Here is a 17,537-nt window from a genome sequence, read left to right on the forward strand (position 1 = left end):
TGGAGATTGAGAAAAAAAGCCCTCATGACTTCAAAAAACCCTTTTTTTCATTTTTGCATTATTTTCAAAATGGTCTTCACTCTTGATTCAAAACTCTGCTTGCTGTCAATTTCAGACTTTCACTGTCAGGTTTGGTCCTGACTTCCTGAAGTCAACAGCATTTCTTGATTTTATCAACATTTTACTCAAAAAGGACTCTTAAGCACAGTAAAAGAATTCACTTTAGACCTGCCTCCCCTCCCTTGTTTTTATTACTCAGTTATTTGTTTATTTAACTTGGACCATACAGATAAGCACATTACATACAGGTAATGCAATACTTTATGAATGAAAACTCTACCTAAGTTCTATTTTTGAAGAATTTGACCATGGTGTCATTTTACCTTTTATAGTTTTTATAAAAATGATTACAGGCTTGATTATTGATTTGGAGGCCTGCACCCTGATAACCACAGAGTAGGATATATGTGATAAAATCGTGGCATGTGTATACATTTTAGCTGCTTCAAGAGATATACATGGTCTCACCAAACAAAAACAGTTAGTAGTCTAGACAATTTCCTTATATGGGCATCACACTTAAGTTGAGAATGCAAAATGACACCTAGATATTTATGGATCCCTCCAGACATGTTTTAAGACATATAAAAAATACTCTGCTTGAAATAAAAGAATCTGTCTGATATGGTTTTTCCAACAAAACCAGTTCAATTATCTTGTTAAAATTCTTAAATCTATATCTTGTCTTTCTCCTTCATTAAAATTCCAGAATTTATGAACATGAAAATATTGTTCATTGTCCATTTTCAGTGTATGTGCACTGGAGGCTTCAGGTTTCACATCACACTTGTATAAGCTGCATACTGGACCATGATTGGCTCCAAACTAGTTGTGATGTCATAAATCATGCTCCTAGTTTTAAACTCAGATTTAAACTTTCCCCTTTCAACAGATGAAACAGCCTTTTAGTGTCAAACCTTCCTTTACATCATACTGCACATTGTAGCATAAAAATTTAAGTGAAGGAACAATAAGGAAAAACACATTTTTGGGGGGACTTTAAGCTGACTACAACTGAGTCATCAGAAAATGTAATTATAGGATACTGTATATCTAATTTCTTATAGAAACTTCTTCAGAAATGACAAAACCATCTGACAGTGTGGAAATAGTTCAATAATGTCACAAGTGACATTATCAGTGAGAAACAAATTTCTTCATCTTTATCAGGAAAACGTTGAGACAGAAGCACAGACTGTAATAAACCACACCCAAAGCAGGATGACATACTAGTATACAAATCAAACATACACTCCTAACATTGAAAAAAGTATATATTTATTATAATAAAAATATAACACAGTATAAAAAAAGTTGTCAGAATGAATTCGGTACTGAGAGACAAAAAGACATCGCAAGGAATATATGTGAACTGAGAACTTCATTGATCTGAAATATTATTATGTGTATTAAGATCAGTCTGTATCCTTTCAGCCCAGCATCAGTAATAATATTAGACCATAAAAGACGAGTCAGCATCTCATGGTTTAATGGATGGATGTGAAAAAACCGAGTGTAACCAAGTGTTTTAGATGCTTAACCACAGTCAGCCCAAACCATGATCTTTACCTAACTTTAACCATCTGACACTTTTGCCATGTTCAGACTAACACTGTGTTGTGCCTACACAGAAAGTGTTTCAGCCATGTTTTTCAGTTGTGTGTCTCACGTATGTCTGTCTGACAGAACAGATACGCTTCTATTTTAACAGCTGTCTACATGTGATAAGTAACAGCTTGCATTTCACTCGCACTACACCTGGAAGTCTATTTTCTTTCATTTTTGGTAATTGCAATGATTGTGTGTTGTAGTTATTGTGTAGTGATTGACCTACACTCACTGTGCCTGAATGCATCCTGAATGTAGACACAGATGGAGCTGTTGTGATGCTGCTGCTCTGCTAACGTGCTGCATACACTAAGCGTCCTGTGTAGATGTGGTGTAACATAAGAACTCCATGTAAAAACTCAGCTTCCTCATTCATTTCATCCTTATATTGACCACTGCAATGGGGTTCTTACAACGAACAGTCTTTTCAGTACTCTGCTCTGCTCTCAAGGTCTCAACCTTGTCTGGGACACATTTGGCCTTGTCTTTGTCAGCCAATCCCTGCTCCTTCCAGACCCAGACACACACGCACACACACACACACACACACACACACACACACACACACACACACACACACACACACACACACACACTTTTCTGGTACTTCCTTCCCCTTGCTGGCTGACTTATATGGAGTAACTTCAGCTGAGCTGTGAGACAGACAATTCTGGTCCTCAGGGTCAGACAACAAGGAGAAGCTCCTCTGCTGGCCAGGTGGTAAGTCAGCTCAGCTCAGCCTGATCCTCATTCCCACAAACATCTGATTTGAGCTCCTTGGAGGATCTCATTTAAAGGGATTGTTTTCTAGTTCTCCTTATTTGCATGCTTTACAGAAGCATGCACACAGAATTTAATAGCTCTTATATACTACTACACATTTTCAAAAGCTTGACAATATTTAGAATTTTAATTTCATACTGACTGCATCATTGCATCATATTGTGAATGCTGTGTATGATGGTTGCATTTGTGTTTCTGACAGATTTCCCTGCTAACTATTGAGGAGAAGATGGAATCAACAACTCTTAATAATATCAATACCTATGACTATGACGATCACAATGTGACAGTGGAAGAACCATGTAGTAGTGATGGTGAAAACTTACTGGGAGCTCAACTGTCCACCATTTACTACTTCATGTTTCTCTTCAGTCTCTTTGGCAACGGGCTGGTCCTGGTCATCATCCATCGGTGAGTAGACAAACAAAACTCTCAAATTCAAAAAAATGTTGGTTTAGCATTTTAAAGCAATTAGAGGTAGCAAATGTACAATTTGTAAACTTGTAAAATACACACAACCCTTATTATAATTACCTGTGAATTACAGGATAATTGAAATAGTCTACAAAGAGTAAATTAAAGTTGTAATCCTCACAATATAGGATCAAGTGTGATTTACTACTACTGATCCCAGAATTTTGTGAGCAGCAAACACTAGTGAAGCAACTACTTTGTTAAAAATACAACAGAAGAGCAACTGCTACAGCTCTGATACACTGTTAGGAGAGTGAACAGTGAGGCTGACACTAATGAGATAAAATTAAAAACAGTCGTGCTGGATTATAGTCACTTGTGTATGTGTTGGCAGTTTGACTCAAGTGCGCAAATGTGGACCCTGCCACTGACAATTAAAACTACTTTGTAGACAGGTTACTAAATGTAAATGCATTGAATGTCTCTTGCTCAAAAATGCAGGTCAAAAGCAGCATCAAAAATTTTTCTCTGGGCTCTTACAGAAATTGGCACAAGAAAAGGAGGGTTCTTTGTTCCCCTCTTGGTTAAAAGAACATGAAATTTGTTATGTTAATCTTATTATGGTAGTGATTAGCAACAATGTCTCCTAAAAATTTGATTCATATTTTACTTTTGGGAGAAACATCACCTTTGTCTGGATAAATTCACTTTGGTTGATGTTAAGTGCTAACCAAGAGCCATGCTAGCACATGACATTGCTGATGTTAAACAAGTAAAATGCTTACCATGGTCACTACCTTAATTTACATTTCTAACATGTGCTATTTAGCATTGAACACAAAGAACAGCTGAGGATGATGGGAGTGTCATTAGTTTTGAGGTGTTTGGTCAAAAGAATGAAGTACCGGTCAAATTGAAATACTAACTTGTTGGCACTAGATTCCCACACAGACTACTGTATATCTGGGTGGCACTCTCAGGCAGATTCATTTCATGCATTTTCAACTTTGATGCCAAATTTGTCAGCTCACATTACTGAGCTGGCTGTGCACGTCCTATTTTGCAATGTAGACCAGAGCAGAAGTGTTGCACTCAATCCTGCAAAGCTGCACAATGTGCACAAGTCATCAATATATTATCAATAACAGGCAGTGGTACACTGAAACATTCGAACATCCTTCATGATTCAAAACTAATGTCTTGTAATCTCTTAATTTCAAAGTTAAAAATGGCCTTGACAATTCAAATAAATGCCTGATTACGAAATGTCATTTTCCTGGAGGCTATGCAGTGGTGTCAGGGTAAAATATTAGGCAATTACAGGCAGTACAAGAAGCTAGCTTGCACACCACAAAATCAAAAGACTGAACTGAGAGAATTGTGTAACATTGAACGAGTGAACTTCCTCTATTTCAGGACTCTACAGTATGACCTGTCAATTAATGGATTTCAAAGCAGTTTATCTAGTTGACACGCTTTACTTAAATTGATGCTAAAGATGTTCAGATTTACTTCACTGCCACCAACCAATCCACAGTTTGGAAATTATTGCAAAATATTACTGTCAAAAATGCTTGTGTGACCTATAGTCTCTGTTTTTTCTACATTTAACGGTTTAATTGGCCACTTCTTAGGTTTGAGAAGCTGACCACTGTGACCAACATCTTGCTGCTCAACCTAGTGGTGTCCTCCCTGATGTTCATGAGCAGTCTTCCCTTCGTGGGAGTCTACAAGCAGCTCTCCTACTGGATCTTTGGCGAAGTAATGTGCAAGATTGTAGGCAGTGTCTACTACCTGGGCCTCTACAGTTCTGTTCTGTTTCTAACTCTCCTGACCTTCGACCGACACCTTGCTGTCGTTTACTCCTTGCGTGCGTCGCAAGTGAGGAATCAACGCTATGCGCTGCTCTCCTGTGCTGTGGTGTGGCTGGTCAGTGGTCTAGCGTGCATCCCAAAGATGATTCTCCACAAAACTTTTTCTACTCTCATCGACAATAAAATGTTCTGTCAGGAACATCCTGGTAACACAACGTCTGTTGATGACAAGCTAAGAGCATCTGGATTTTACCTTCAACTTTTCCTTTTCTTGCTTTTTCCTCTGATTGTTATTGTGTACTGCTACGTTAGGATTGCTATCACTGTCATATCATCCAAGATAGTTACCAAGTTCAAGACAGTCAGGCTGATATTTGTCATTGTCCTGTTGTTTTTTATATGCTGGACCCCATTTAACATTGTAGAACTGATTCATGATGATGATGATGATGATGATGATCCTGTGATCCCGTCCTGTGATGAAAAGAAGAAGAGGGGTTATGCACGTGAAGTCACTCATGACATTGCTTACATTTACTTCTGCATCAGTCCCATCTTCTATACATTTGTTGGTAAAAAGTTCCAGAGCTACTTCAGACAGCTGCTGGTGAAACGCTTCCCAGGGTTAAAGAAGCATATTTCTGTCAGTCAGGTCAGCAGAACCAATATGTCCACAAAAAGTACACAGAAAAGCTTAGAGTTGAGTTGAGTTTTAGGGTTGAGAACTCCTTTGTATCTCAGGACTGCCATGTGTTCAACAAACCATGGTTTTACAGCAACTGAAGGAAGAGAGAGAACATGTTTCAAAAGTTGAAACAAAGCTGCTACCTCTTCATCATGCCCATGCCATCATGACATATGTAAATGTGGACATAAGAGGTATGTTTAGCTCAGCTACAGGAAGAGATGGATCCTTACAGAAAAGCGCACCATATCTTCTTTGAATATACAATAAAGACTTTTTGTCAATTATGTGAGCTTGATTTTCCTGTGATTTTTAAGGTTTTATTAAGGTTTCATTAAGGTTCATTTACAAACTAGTTTGGGAGACCTTCTGTCCTCTAGTTGTCAGATGTTGATAAACAAAGCTCTGCATTTAAAGTTGAGTAACTCCATTTGTAAGAACAAATCTAATAATCTAACATCTGCCATAACCCCATTTTCTAAGTATTCACGCATGTGCCTGTATATGTGTCAGACCACACTTAGTTATGCACTGCAGTGCCACAATCATGATTTATTTTATACAGTGTTCTCTCAAATTTTGCACCCAATATTACAGTTAACTGCATCACCTCTGTGTGACAGAATGTAAAAGTTGGGCTGCTGAACAAAGTTAAGGGGGAAGGGATCCATAGTTCCTTAATCCTTACATAGTTGAGCAAATGTTAAAACTCTTTGTAAAGGACTTTTGGATGTGATACAAAAGTGTTTTGCTCTGTATTTTCGCCATACAGCCTAAACTCTCATTTGTAATGGCTATCTGTATCTCTGACAGCTTTTCATGACTTCACTTAATTTGGATTATTTCTAAAATGTCAGTATAGTGTGTAAAAAAAAAAAAGTTTAGAAGTCTGGCTTGTGGTTCTTCTCAAGGCTGATTAAGTGTAAGAATTTACATTATGATAAGAGCACTTTGTTGAACACCAGACAGTGGAGCTTTAGCTGCATCCATCCAAAGTCCAAAACAATGAATCAAGCATGTATAATCATTGTCCAGTCACTTTCCATGCCTGTAAGTATATCTGCTCTGATTTTTGTTTGGTTGGTTTAATCTTGTGTTTATGGGTTTTTTTTTTTATTATTGTGTGTATAATGAATTATGTCCTTTAAAAAGAAATTTGATATTTTACATTGATGATTCATTCTTTGTCAAGTTTCATATGAAGAACTTTTTACTTGGAAATAAAACAGTGAAAAAGCAGCACCAAAAAGGGAGTTAAAAGCTTAATGGTTTGTTGGGTTTTGTTTGGCTTGTGTGTTTGTCTAAATTCAAACTATTTGATTAAATCAACCCTTTTAAATCACCAGGCTACATGTTTCCTTTCTTCCCGTCCCCCATATTTCCAGAATATACGTACATACCTTTTCAAAACACCCCTTTTACTGAAAACATTCTTTTAAGGTAGCAACTGTCAAGGATTTGTGTAGAAGTTCAAATACATGTTTCTCATGTCCATGTTCAGAAGAGGACAAGACCACCTGATTACATTGCTGCTCTGGACAGTTTTCCCCCCACATAACCAAGAATTGAAGTACAGAGCTAAAAAATGTCCTCAACCGCAGGTCTGAGTTTGACAACTACTATTGATCCTCAACCTGGCCTTGTGGTTCGGCGGCAACAGCTTTTATTCACACCATGTCCTTTTCAACTCTCAAGCTGCCAGACCCCTGCAATAGTTCAACCAGGGCATGTACTGGAGATAGTTGGATCCCAAACTATACTGCCGAGTCTTTGTAACCCGCTCGTTGCTCATTTGCAACCTGTGTGGTGCCCCTTCCCATCCCACCACATGCACCCTCTCTGCTCCTCTGCCCCACACCTCAGCTGTGGAAAAGCAAAGAAAAGGAAGACCCAACCTCTGCAAGGGTATGGGGATGATCTGCAATTGATCATGCCATCTCCCTCATCTGCCTCGCAGGCCAAGGAGTCTGGTTGTCCAAGGCGGATGTTACCAGCTCTTTCAAGGTCCTTCCTATCCACCCTGAATATTGGCATCTTTTCTGAGTCCTCTGGAGGGGCGCATACTATTTTGCTGTGTTTTTGACCTTTAGCTGCAAGTGTAGCCCAAAAATCTTTAACTCCTTATCTGAGGCTCTCTGCTGGGTTCTGTCGAACAACTACAAACCCCCGTAAATCATTCACCTACTTGATGACTTTCTCACAGTTATGCAGCTGCTCTTTTTTTAAGTTGTAGACTTCAACAAAAAAGGCAGTGCGGTGTGCTACGTGTTTTACAACCTGCAAAAAGTGCTCTATCTGATCAAGGCTGTATTGGGTGTTCTACTGCTTTTACTGTGGATTCTATGGTGCTTTTATGTCTGGAGCACTGGACCAAATGAATTTTCCCGGCTGAGATAATAAAGTTGGTCTGAATCTGTATCTAAAAAACTGTCATAAAAAAGTCTCTTACGCAATTTTCTACAGAAGTACAACAGTTGTTGTGCAACTGGTCCAGTACCTTCTGCTATGCTTTGTGAAAGCTATCAGATGTGTGTTGTCATAGTAACAATCTCTCACAACTTATTTATGTTGGTCATCACAGTGACAAAACTTCATCAGGAGGGTGACATGTCAATTCCACAATGAAATACAGCAGCAAGAAAGGCACAATTTCACTTTAATGAATTCAGAGTAAAAATTATATTTCATACATTCAAAATGTTAAGACTTGACAATGGGATTCCAGCTCTTTCTGTATGAAGGTCAGATGGGCATTACTGAGCAGTATTGTCCATATCAGTGACATGATTTAGCACAATGACTGCAGTGAACTCCAAACTAGTTTGTTCCCCAGGACACAGATCAGGTAAGAAAAAGATCCAGAAGATGGAGATTGAGAAAAAAAGCCCTCATGACTTCAAAAAAACCCTTTTTTTTTCATTTTTGCACTATTTTCAAAATGGTCTTCACGCTTGATTCCTGACTTCCTGAAGTCAACAACATTTCTTGATTTTATCAACATTTTACTCAAAAAGGACTCTTAAGCACAGTAAAAGAATTCACTTTAGACCTGCCTCCCCTCCCTTGTTTTTATTACTCAGTTATTTGTTTATTTAACTTGGACCATACAGATAAGCACATTACATACAGGTAATGCAATACTTTATGAATGAAAACTCTACCTAAGTTCTATTTTTGAAGAATTTGACCATGGTGTCATTTTACCTTTTATAGTTTTTATAAAAATGATTACAGGCTTGATTATTGATTTGGAGGCCTGCACCCTGATAACCACAGAGTAGGATATATATGATAAAATCATGGCATGTGTATACATTTTAGCTGCTTCAAGAGATATACATGGTCTTACCAAACAAAAACAGTTAGTAGTCTAGACAATTTCCTTATATGGGCATCACACTTAAGTTGAGAATGCAAAATGACACCTAGATATTTATGGATCCCTCCAGACATGTTTTAAGACATATAAAAAATACTCTGCTTGAAATAAAAGAATCTGTCTGATATGGTTTTTCCAACAAAACCAGTTCAATTATCTTGTTAAAATTCTTAAATCTATATCTTGTCTTTCTCCTTCATAAAATTCCAGAATTTATGAATATGCAAATATTGTTCATTGTCCATTTTCAGTGTATGTGCACTGGAGGCTTCAGGTTTCACATCACACTTGTATAAGCTGCATACTGGACCATGATTGGCTCCAAACTAGTTGTGATGTCATAAATCATGCTCCTAGTTTTAAACTCAGATTTAAACTTTCCCCTTTCAACAGATGAAACAGCCTTTTAGTGTCAAACCTTCCTTCACATCATACTGCACATTGTAGCATAAAAATTTAAGTGAAGGAACAATAAGGAAAAACACATTTTTGGGGGGACTTTAAGCTGACTACAACTGAGTCATCAGAAAATGTAATTATAGGATACTGTATATCTAATTTCTTATAGAAACTTCTTCAGAAATGACAAAACCATCTGACAGTGTGGAAATAGTTCAATAATGTCACAAGTGACATTATCAGTGAGAAACAAATTTCTTCATCTTTATCAGGAAAACGTTGAGACAGAAGCACAGACTGTAATAAACCACACCCAAAGCAGGATGACATACTAGTATACAAATCAAACATACACTCCTCACATTGAAAAAAGTATATATTTATTATAATAAAAATATAATACAGGATAAAAAAAGTTGTCAGAATGAATTCGGTACTGAGAGACAAAAAGACATCACAAGGAATATTTGAATACAATATGTTTTTGTATTTTGATAAATATCATAGTGATGTTTCAAAAGAGATAGGTGTAGGAATATTATACAGATCATTTAGTGTTGCCTCTTTAAACTGTTGTTTCTTTAAAAAGAAAAAAAAACCTTTAGCAAACTGGATGTGTAATGCAATAATAGACAGTGGGCTGCAGGTTTCTAATGGTGAATAAAATGTAATTATCTAGAAAGATTTTTAAGTACAATAAGTGTATGGTTTAATTTGTTAAATCAATCACTTTTTAATATTAGAATTGTGCAAATTAAAAAAAAAATGTATTTGATTTTTTGGGGGAGATAGTATTGATTTATATATATAATCTATATTCCTGTAATATTCCTTTGAGATTACTGTTGAACAGCTTTGTTTTCAGGTAAATGTATCAGTGGGGCTGGTGAACTGAGAACTTCATTGATCTGAAATATTATTATGTGTATTAAGATCAGTCTGTATCTTTTCAGCCCAGCATCAGTAATAATATTAGACCATAAAAGACGAGTCAGCATCTCATGGTTTAATGGATGGATGTGAAAAAACCGAGTGTAACCAAGTGTTTTAGATGCTTAACCACAGTCAGCCCAAACCATGATCTTTACCTAACTTTAACCATCTGACACTTTTGCCATGTTCAGACTAACACTGTGTTGTGCCTACACAGAAAGTATTACAGCCATGTTTTTCAGTTGTGTGTCTCACGCATGTCTGTCTGACAGAACAGATACGCTTCTATTTTAACAGCTGTCTACACGCGATAAGTAACAGCTTGCATTTCACTCGCACTACACCTGGAAGTCTATTTTCTTTCATTTTTGGTAACTGCAATGGTTGTGTGTTGTAGTTATTGTGTAGTGATTGACCTACACTCACTGTGCCTGAATGCATCCTGAATGTAGACACAGATGGAACTGTTGTGATGCTGCTGCTCTGCTAACGTGCTGCATACACTAAGCGTCCTGTGTAGATGTGGTGTAACATAAGAACTGCGTGTAAAAACTCAGCTTCCTCATTCATTTCATCCTTATATTGACCACTGCAATGGGGTTCTTACACAGAACTGTCTTTTCAGTACTCTGCTCTGCTCTCAAGGTCTCAACCTTGTCTGGGACACATTTGGCCTTGTCTTTGTCAGCCAATCCCTGCTCCTTCCAGACTCAGACACACACACACACACACACACACACACACACACACACACACACACACACACACACACACACACACACACACACACACACACACACACACACTTTTCTGGTACTTCCTTCCCCTTGCTGGCTGACTTATATGGAGTAACTTCAGCTGAGCTGTGAGACAGACAATTCTGGTCCTCAGTGAGACAACAAGGAGAAGCTCCTCTGCTGGCCAGGTGGTAAGTCAGCTCAGCTCAGCCTGATATTCATTCCCACAAACATCTGATTTGAGCTCCTTGGAGGATCTCATTTAAAGGGATTGTTTTCTAATTCTCCTTATTTGCATGTTTTACAGAAGCATGCACACAGAATTTAATAGCTCTTATATACTACTACACATTTTCAAAAGCTTGACAATATTTAGAATTTCCATTTCATACTGACTGCATCATTGCATCTTATTGTGAATGCTGTGTATGATGGTTGCATTTGTGTTTCTGACAGATTTCCCTGTTAACATTTGAGGAGAAGATGGAATCAACAGCTTCTGATTATGACTATCCTCATGAGAATAACGATGAGAAGCTGGTTGAACTATGTAGTACTGATGGTGAAAACTTACTGGGAGCTCAACTGTCCACCATTTACTACTTCATGTTTCTCTTCAGTCTCTTTGGCAACGGGCTGGTCCTGGTCATCATCCATCGGTGAGTAGACAAACAAAACTCTCAAATTCAAAAAAAAATATTGGTTTAGCATTTTAAAGCAATTAGAGGTAGCAAATGTACAATTTGTAAACTTGTAAAATACACACAACCCTTATTATAATTACCTGTGAATTTCAGGATAATTGAAATAGTCTACAAAGAGTAAATTAAAGTTGTAATCCTTACAATTTAGCATCAAGTGTGATTTACTACTACTGATCCCAGAATTTTGTGAGCAGCAAACACTAGTGAAGCAACTACTTTGTTAAAAATACAACAGAAGAACAACTGCTACAGCTCTGATACACTGTTAGGAGAGTGAACAGTGAGGCTGACACTAATGAGATAAAATTAAAAACAGTCGTGCTGGATTATAGTCACTTGTGTATGTGTTGGCAGTTTGACTCAAGTGCGCAAATGTGGACCCCGCCACTGACAATTAAAACTACTTTGTAGACAGGTTACTAAATGTAAATGCATTGAATGTCTCTTGCTCAAAAATGCAGGTCAAAAGCAGCATCAAAAATTTTTCTCTGGGCTCTTACAGAAATTGGCACAAGAAAAGGAGGGTTCTTTGTTCCCCTCTTGGTTAAAAGAACATGAAATTTGTTATGTTAATCTTATTATGGTAGTGATTAGCAACAATGTCTCCTAAAAATTTGATTCATATTTTACTTTTGGGAGAAACATCACCTTTGTCTGGATAAATTCACTTTGGTTGATGTTAAGTGCTAACCAAGAGCCATGCTAGCACATGACATTGCTGATGTTAAACAAGTAAAATGCTTACCATGGTCACTACCTTAATTTACATTTCTAACATGTGCTATTTAGCATTGAACACAAAGAACAGCTGAGGATGATGGGAGTGTCATTAGTTTTGAGGTGTTTGGTCAAAAAAATGAAGTACCGGTCAAATTGAAATACTAACTTGTTGGCACTAGATTCCCACACAGACTACTGTATATCTAGGTGGCACTCTCAGGCAGATTCATTTCATGCATTTTCAACTTTGATGCCAAATTTGTCAACTCACATTACTGAGCTGGCTGTGCACGTCCTATTTTGCAATGTAGACCAGAGCAGAAGTGTTGCACTCAATCCTGCAAAGCTGCACAATGTGCACAAGTCATCAATATATTATCAATAACAGGCAGTGGTACACTGAAACATTCGAACATCCTTCATGATTCAAAACTAATGTCTTGTAATCTCTTAATTTCAAAGTTAAAAATGGCCTTGACAATTCAAATAAATGCCTGATTACGAAATGTCATTTTCCTGGAGGTTATGCAGTGGTGTCAGGGTAAAATATTAGGCAATTACAGGCAGTACAAGAAGCTAGCTTGCACACCACAAAATCAAAAGACTGAACTGAGAGAATTGTGTAACATTGAACGAGTGAACTTCCTCTATTTCAGGACTCTACAGTATGACCTGTCAATTAATGGATTTCAAAGCAGTTTATCTAGTTGACACGCTTTACTTAAATTGATGCTAAAGATGTTCAGATTTACTTCACTGCCACCAACCAATCCACAGTTTGGAAATTATTGCAAAATATTACTGTCAAAAATGCTTGTGTGACCTATAGTCTCTGTTTTTTCTACATTTAACGGTTTAATTGGCCACTTCTTAGGTTTGAGAAGCTGACCACTGTGACCAACATCTTGCTGCTCAACCTAGTGGTGTCCTCCCTGATGTTCATGAGCAGTCTTCCCTTCGTGGGAGTCTACAAGCAGCTCTCCTACTGGATCTTTGGCGAAGTAATGTGCAAGATTGTAGGCAGTGTCTACTACCTGGGCCTCTACAGTTCTGTTCTGTTTCTAACTCTCCTGACCTTCGACCGACACCTTGCTGTCGTTTACTCCTTGCGTGCGTCGCAAGTGAGGAATCAACGCTATGCGCTGCTCTCCTGTGCTGTGGTGTGGCTGGTCAGTGGTCTAGCGTGCATCCCAAAGATGATTCTCCACAAAACTTTTTCTACTCTCATCGACAATAAAATGTTCTGTCAGGAACATCCTGGTAACACAACGTCTGTTGATGACAAGCTAAGAGCATCTGGATTTTACCTTCAACTTTTCCTTTTCTTGCTTTTTCCTCTGATTGTTATTGTGTACTGCTACGTTAGGATTGCTATCACTGTCATATCATCCAAGATAGTTACCAAGTTCAAGACAGTCAGGCTGATATTTGTCATTGTCCTGTTGTTTTTTATATGCTGGACCCCATTTAACATTGTAGAACTGATTCATGATGATGATGATGATGATGATGATCCTGTGATCCCGTCCTGTGATGAAAAGAAGAAGAGGGGTTATGCACGTGAAGTCACTCATGACATTGCTTACATTTACTTCTGCATCAGTCCCATCTTCTATACATTTGTTGGTAAAAAGTTCCAGAGCTACTTCAGACAGCTGCTGGTGAAACGCTTCCCAGGGTTAAAGAAGCATATTTCTGTCAGTCAGGTCAGCAGAACCAATATGTCCACAAAAAGTACACAGAAAAGCTTAGAGTTGAGTTGAGTTTTAGGGTTGAGAACTCCTTTGTATCTCAGGACTGCCATGTGTTCAACAAACCATGGTTTTACAGCAACTGAAGGAAGAGAGAGAACATGTTTCAAAAGTTTGTTGTCCAGCACAAAACAAAGCTGCTACCTCTTCATCATGCCCATGCCATCATGACATATGTAAATGTGGACAGAAGAGGTATGTTTAGCTCAGCTACAGGAAGAGATGGATCCTTACAGAAAAGCACACCATATCTTCTTTGAATATACAGTAAAGACTTTTTGTCAATTATGTGAGCTTGATTTTCCTGTGATTTTTAAGGTTTTATTAAGGTTTCATTAAGGTTCATTTACAAACTAGTTTGGGAGACCTTCTGTCCTCTAGTTGTCAGATGTTGATAAACAAAGCTCTGCATTTAAAGTTGAGTAACTCCATTTGTAAGAACAAATCTAATAATCTAACATCTGCCATAACCCCATTTTCTAAGTATTCACGCCTGTGCCTTTATATGTGTCAGACCACACTTAGTTATGCACCGCAGTGCCACAATCATGATTTATTTTATACAGTGTTCTCTCAAATTTTGCACCCAATATTACAGTTAACTGCATCACCTCTGTGTGACAGAATGTAAAAGTTGGGCTGCTGAACAAAGTTAAGGGGGAAGGGATCCATAGTTCCTTAATCCTTACATAGTTGAGCAAATGTTAAAACTCTTTGTAAAGGACTTTTGGATGTGATACAAAAGTGTTTTGCTCTGTATTTTCGCCATACAGCCTAAACTCTCATTTGTAATGACTATCTGTATCTCTGACAGCTTTTCATGACTTCACTTAAATTGGATTATTTCTAAAATGTCAGTATAGTGTGTAAAAAAAAAAAAGTTTAGAAGTCTGGCTTGTGGTTCTTCTCAAGGCTGATTAAGTGTAAGAATTTACATTATGATAAGAGCACTTTGTTGAACACCAGACAGTGGAGCTTTAGCTGCATCCATCCAAAGTCCAAAACAATGAATCAAGCATGTATAATCATTGTCCAGTCACTTTCCATGCCTGTAAGTATATCTGCTCTGATTTTTGTTTGGTTGGTTTAATCTTGTGTTTATGGGGTTTTTTTTTTTATTATTGTGTGTATAATGAATTATGTCCTTTAAAAAGAAATTTGATATTTTACATTGATGATTCATTCTTTGTCAAGTTTCATATGAAGAACTTTTTACTTGGAAATAAAACAGTGAAAAAGCAGCACCAAAAAGGGAGTTAAAAGCTTAATGGTTTGTTGGGTTTTGTTTGGCTTGTGTGTTTGTCTAAATTCAAACTATTTGATTAAATCAACCCTTTTAAATCACCAGGCTACATGTTTCCTTTCTTCCCGTCCCCCATATTTCCAGAATATACGTACATACCTTTTCAAAACACCCCTTTTACTGAAAACATTCTTTTAAGAAAGCAACTGTCAAGGATTTGTGTAGAAGTTCAAATACATGTTTCTCATGTCCATGTTCAGAAGAGGACAAGACCACCTGATTACATTGCTGATCTGGACAGTTTTCCCCCACATAACCAAGAATTGAAGTTCAGAGCTAAAAATGTTGTTATGAAGAAAACTGGCTCAGGGGAGCAGACCTGGACATATTTTTATCTTCTGCATAAAGTCTAGTGTCAATATCTCTGGTGAAAGGATTACAGGGTCACTTCCCCACATTACAAAAAATACTGTAAATGTTTTCTCACTACTTTTAATTTTACTTGTCAAAGATTTTGACTTTGGTCCAGACTGCAATAACTATCAATGAGTACTGGATAAACTGCCAATGAACTTATGTACAAACATTCTTTTTCCCCACAGAATGAATGACTGGAATGACTTTGGTGATCCGTTGACTTTTCATCCAGAGCCGTCAGCAGTTTACATTTTTAATTTGTTCAACACTTTGGTCTGGATCAAATACTGGCAAAACTACTGACATTCCCATCATCCTCAGTTCAGACACCAGCTATCTGTGATCAAATGTAAATACTATGTTTTAACGCAGCCAACTTAACAATATAATTCAAATTTAGAAAGGTTCCTGTTTCTGTTGTCAGATATTGGAAGTAGTGTGAAATTTGATATCAGCACATAAAGTCTACCTTAACCAACAGTCATTATTAAGCTGTTGCACTGCAGATAAAATCATTATCTCATGATCAATACGTCATCACAGAGAAAGTTAGAGGCGAGTGTCATGGAAATTAAAGATGAATTCACAAAGAGCAGAAATAATCCTGTAAGTTCTTCTTTAAGTACACAGATTACAGTATTACAGATTATTTTACTGTGCACTATTAATAGAGATGCAAACCTGTTGGTAATAATGTAGCGAAACTGCGTTCTAGTGAATATACATTCATATTAGTGCAATAACCAGTTATTCTAGTGCAATTAATATGCCTGTTCTATGGCAGAATTACGTTGTATTTATTTCTTTTAACCTACTTATTATTTTAGAACATGTGTTGTTGTCATTGGTTTTATTTTCTTTAATTTCTCTGTGTCTTTTAATGCACTGATGAGGAGTAGTGCTAATGATGATGGTATGTGACCTGATGCAAGCTTACAACTCTTCTGTTCCCTCCTAAATGAACACAAAAGTAGTAATAACCTGCAGTATCGCAATATGCACATATTGTTTGGTGTTTCTGTTCTCAGCTCGTTCAAGTCGGCAGGTCACAGCAGTTAGTGGTGCCTAGTCATGAGTATGTGTGTATGTGTGTGAGGAGGAGTGGTAGCAGGTAGATGTGTCAGTGGGTACCAGGAGGAACGCAGACTGAGCACTCAGCCCAGCTCTGTGAGAGTTTGCCTGCAGCACTGCCTAAATCTCGGGACCCGCAGTATATTTTTTGACCTCCCGCTCCTGCCAGCAGCAAAGTTACAACTGCCTGTTCCTGCAAGATTCGCGTTGGGTACCGCGAGACCTGTGGGATCCCAATCTCAATCTTGCAGTCCTCTACTGAGTACAATTACTCGCAACCCCATGGGTGACTCATATATTTCATTAGTATGTGTCGCATTCAAGTTTCTCACAAGGAACAGTTTGCATAGATGACAGGCTAACAATGAAAATGTGTCGCCACGCTATTGGGAAGAAGTGATCAGCTGGTGACAGCTGAAACTCAAACTACGCCCCCATGCATTGACAGCTAGGAAATGATTGAGTGTGCATGATAAATGAGAATGACAGGGAGGTATGAGCGATAAAATTACGCCAGGCATGAGTGAACTTTCTCTAAGCTTCATATGGTTCCCTTTGCGTCATTAAAAAGGCAATTATGTTGGGACAGGCAGGAGTGTGTTTGGTTATTAGTAATAATTCATAATTATCGTCGATAATAATGAAGGTATTGTTAAAATTAATCAATAATTCCGACACCAACTGTTGGATCTGTAAGGAGCACAGTTGGTTATTAACAATAATTAACAATTATCGTAATGATTAATTAATTATAAAATTAATGAAATCATTCATATGTATTAACAGATAGGGGGCACCACCCGGAAACCGGGACCAATA

General features: G+C 37.7%; 2 protein-coding genes across 2 annotated transcripts; both read left to right on the plus strand.

Moving 5' to 3' along the window:
- Positions 1-1,382: 1,382 nt before the first annotated feature.
- On the plus strand, positions 1,383-6,684 carry LOC122973021 (C-C chemokine receptor type 1-like). The gene is made up of 3 exons (XM_044340468.1): positions 1,383-1,391; positions 2,654-2,862; positions 4,500-6,684. Exons 1-3 carry the CDS (start codon positions 1,383-1,385, stop codon positions 5,386-5,388), a joined length of 1,107 nt encoding a protein of 368 aa, XP_044196403.1. The 3' UTR covers positions 5,389-6,684.
- Positions 6,685-10,882: 4,198 nt separating this feature from the next.
- LOC122972646 (C-C chemokine receptor type 1-like) lies at positions 10,883-15,309 on the plus strand. The gene is made up of 3 exons (XM_044339888.1): positions 10,883-11,003; positions 11,269-11,471; positions 13,111-15,309. Exons 2-3 carry the CDS (start codon positions 11,296-11,298, stop codon positions 13,997-13,999), a joined length of 1,065 nt encoding a protein of 354 aa, XP_044195823.1. The 5' UTR covers positions 10,883-11,003; positions 11,269-11,295; the 3' UTR covers positions 14,000-15,309.
- Positions 15,310-17,537: the final 2,228 nt, after the last annotated feature.

This window comes from Thunnus albacares, chromosome 21 (genome assembly GCF_914725855.1).
Source record: "Thunnus albacares chromosome 21, fThuAlb1.1, whole genome shotgun sequence".
In the NCBI taxonomy this organism is placed as follows: Eukaryota; Metazoa; Chordata; class Actinopteri; order Scombriformes; family Scombridae; genus Thunnus; species Thunnus albacares.

Coding starts and splice junctions, on each gene's coding strand:
- LOC122973021 (XM_044340468.1), top strand. Junction 2,863..4,499: donor GTCCTGGTCATCATCCATCG/GTGAGTAGACAA, acceptor GCCACTTCTTAG/GTTTGAGAAGCTGACCACTG.
- LOC122972646 (XM_044339888.1), top strand. CDS start 11,296: ATGGAATCAACAGCTTCTGATTATGACTATCCTCATGAGAATAACGAT. Junction 11,472..13,110: donor GTCCTGGTCATCATCCATCG/GTGAGTAGACAA, acceptor GCCACTTCTTAG/GTTTGAGAAGCTGACCACTG.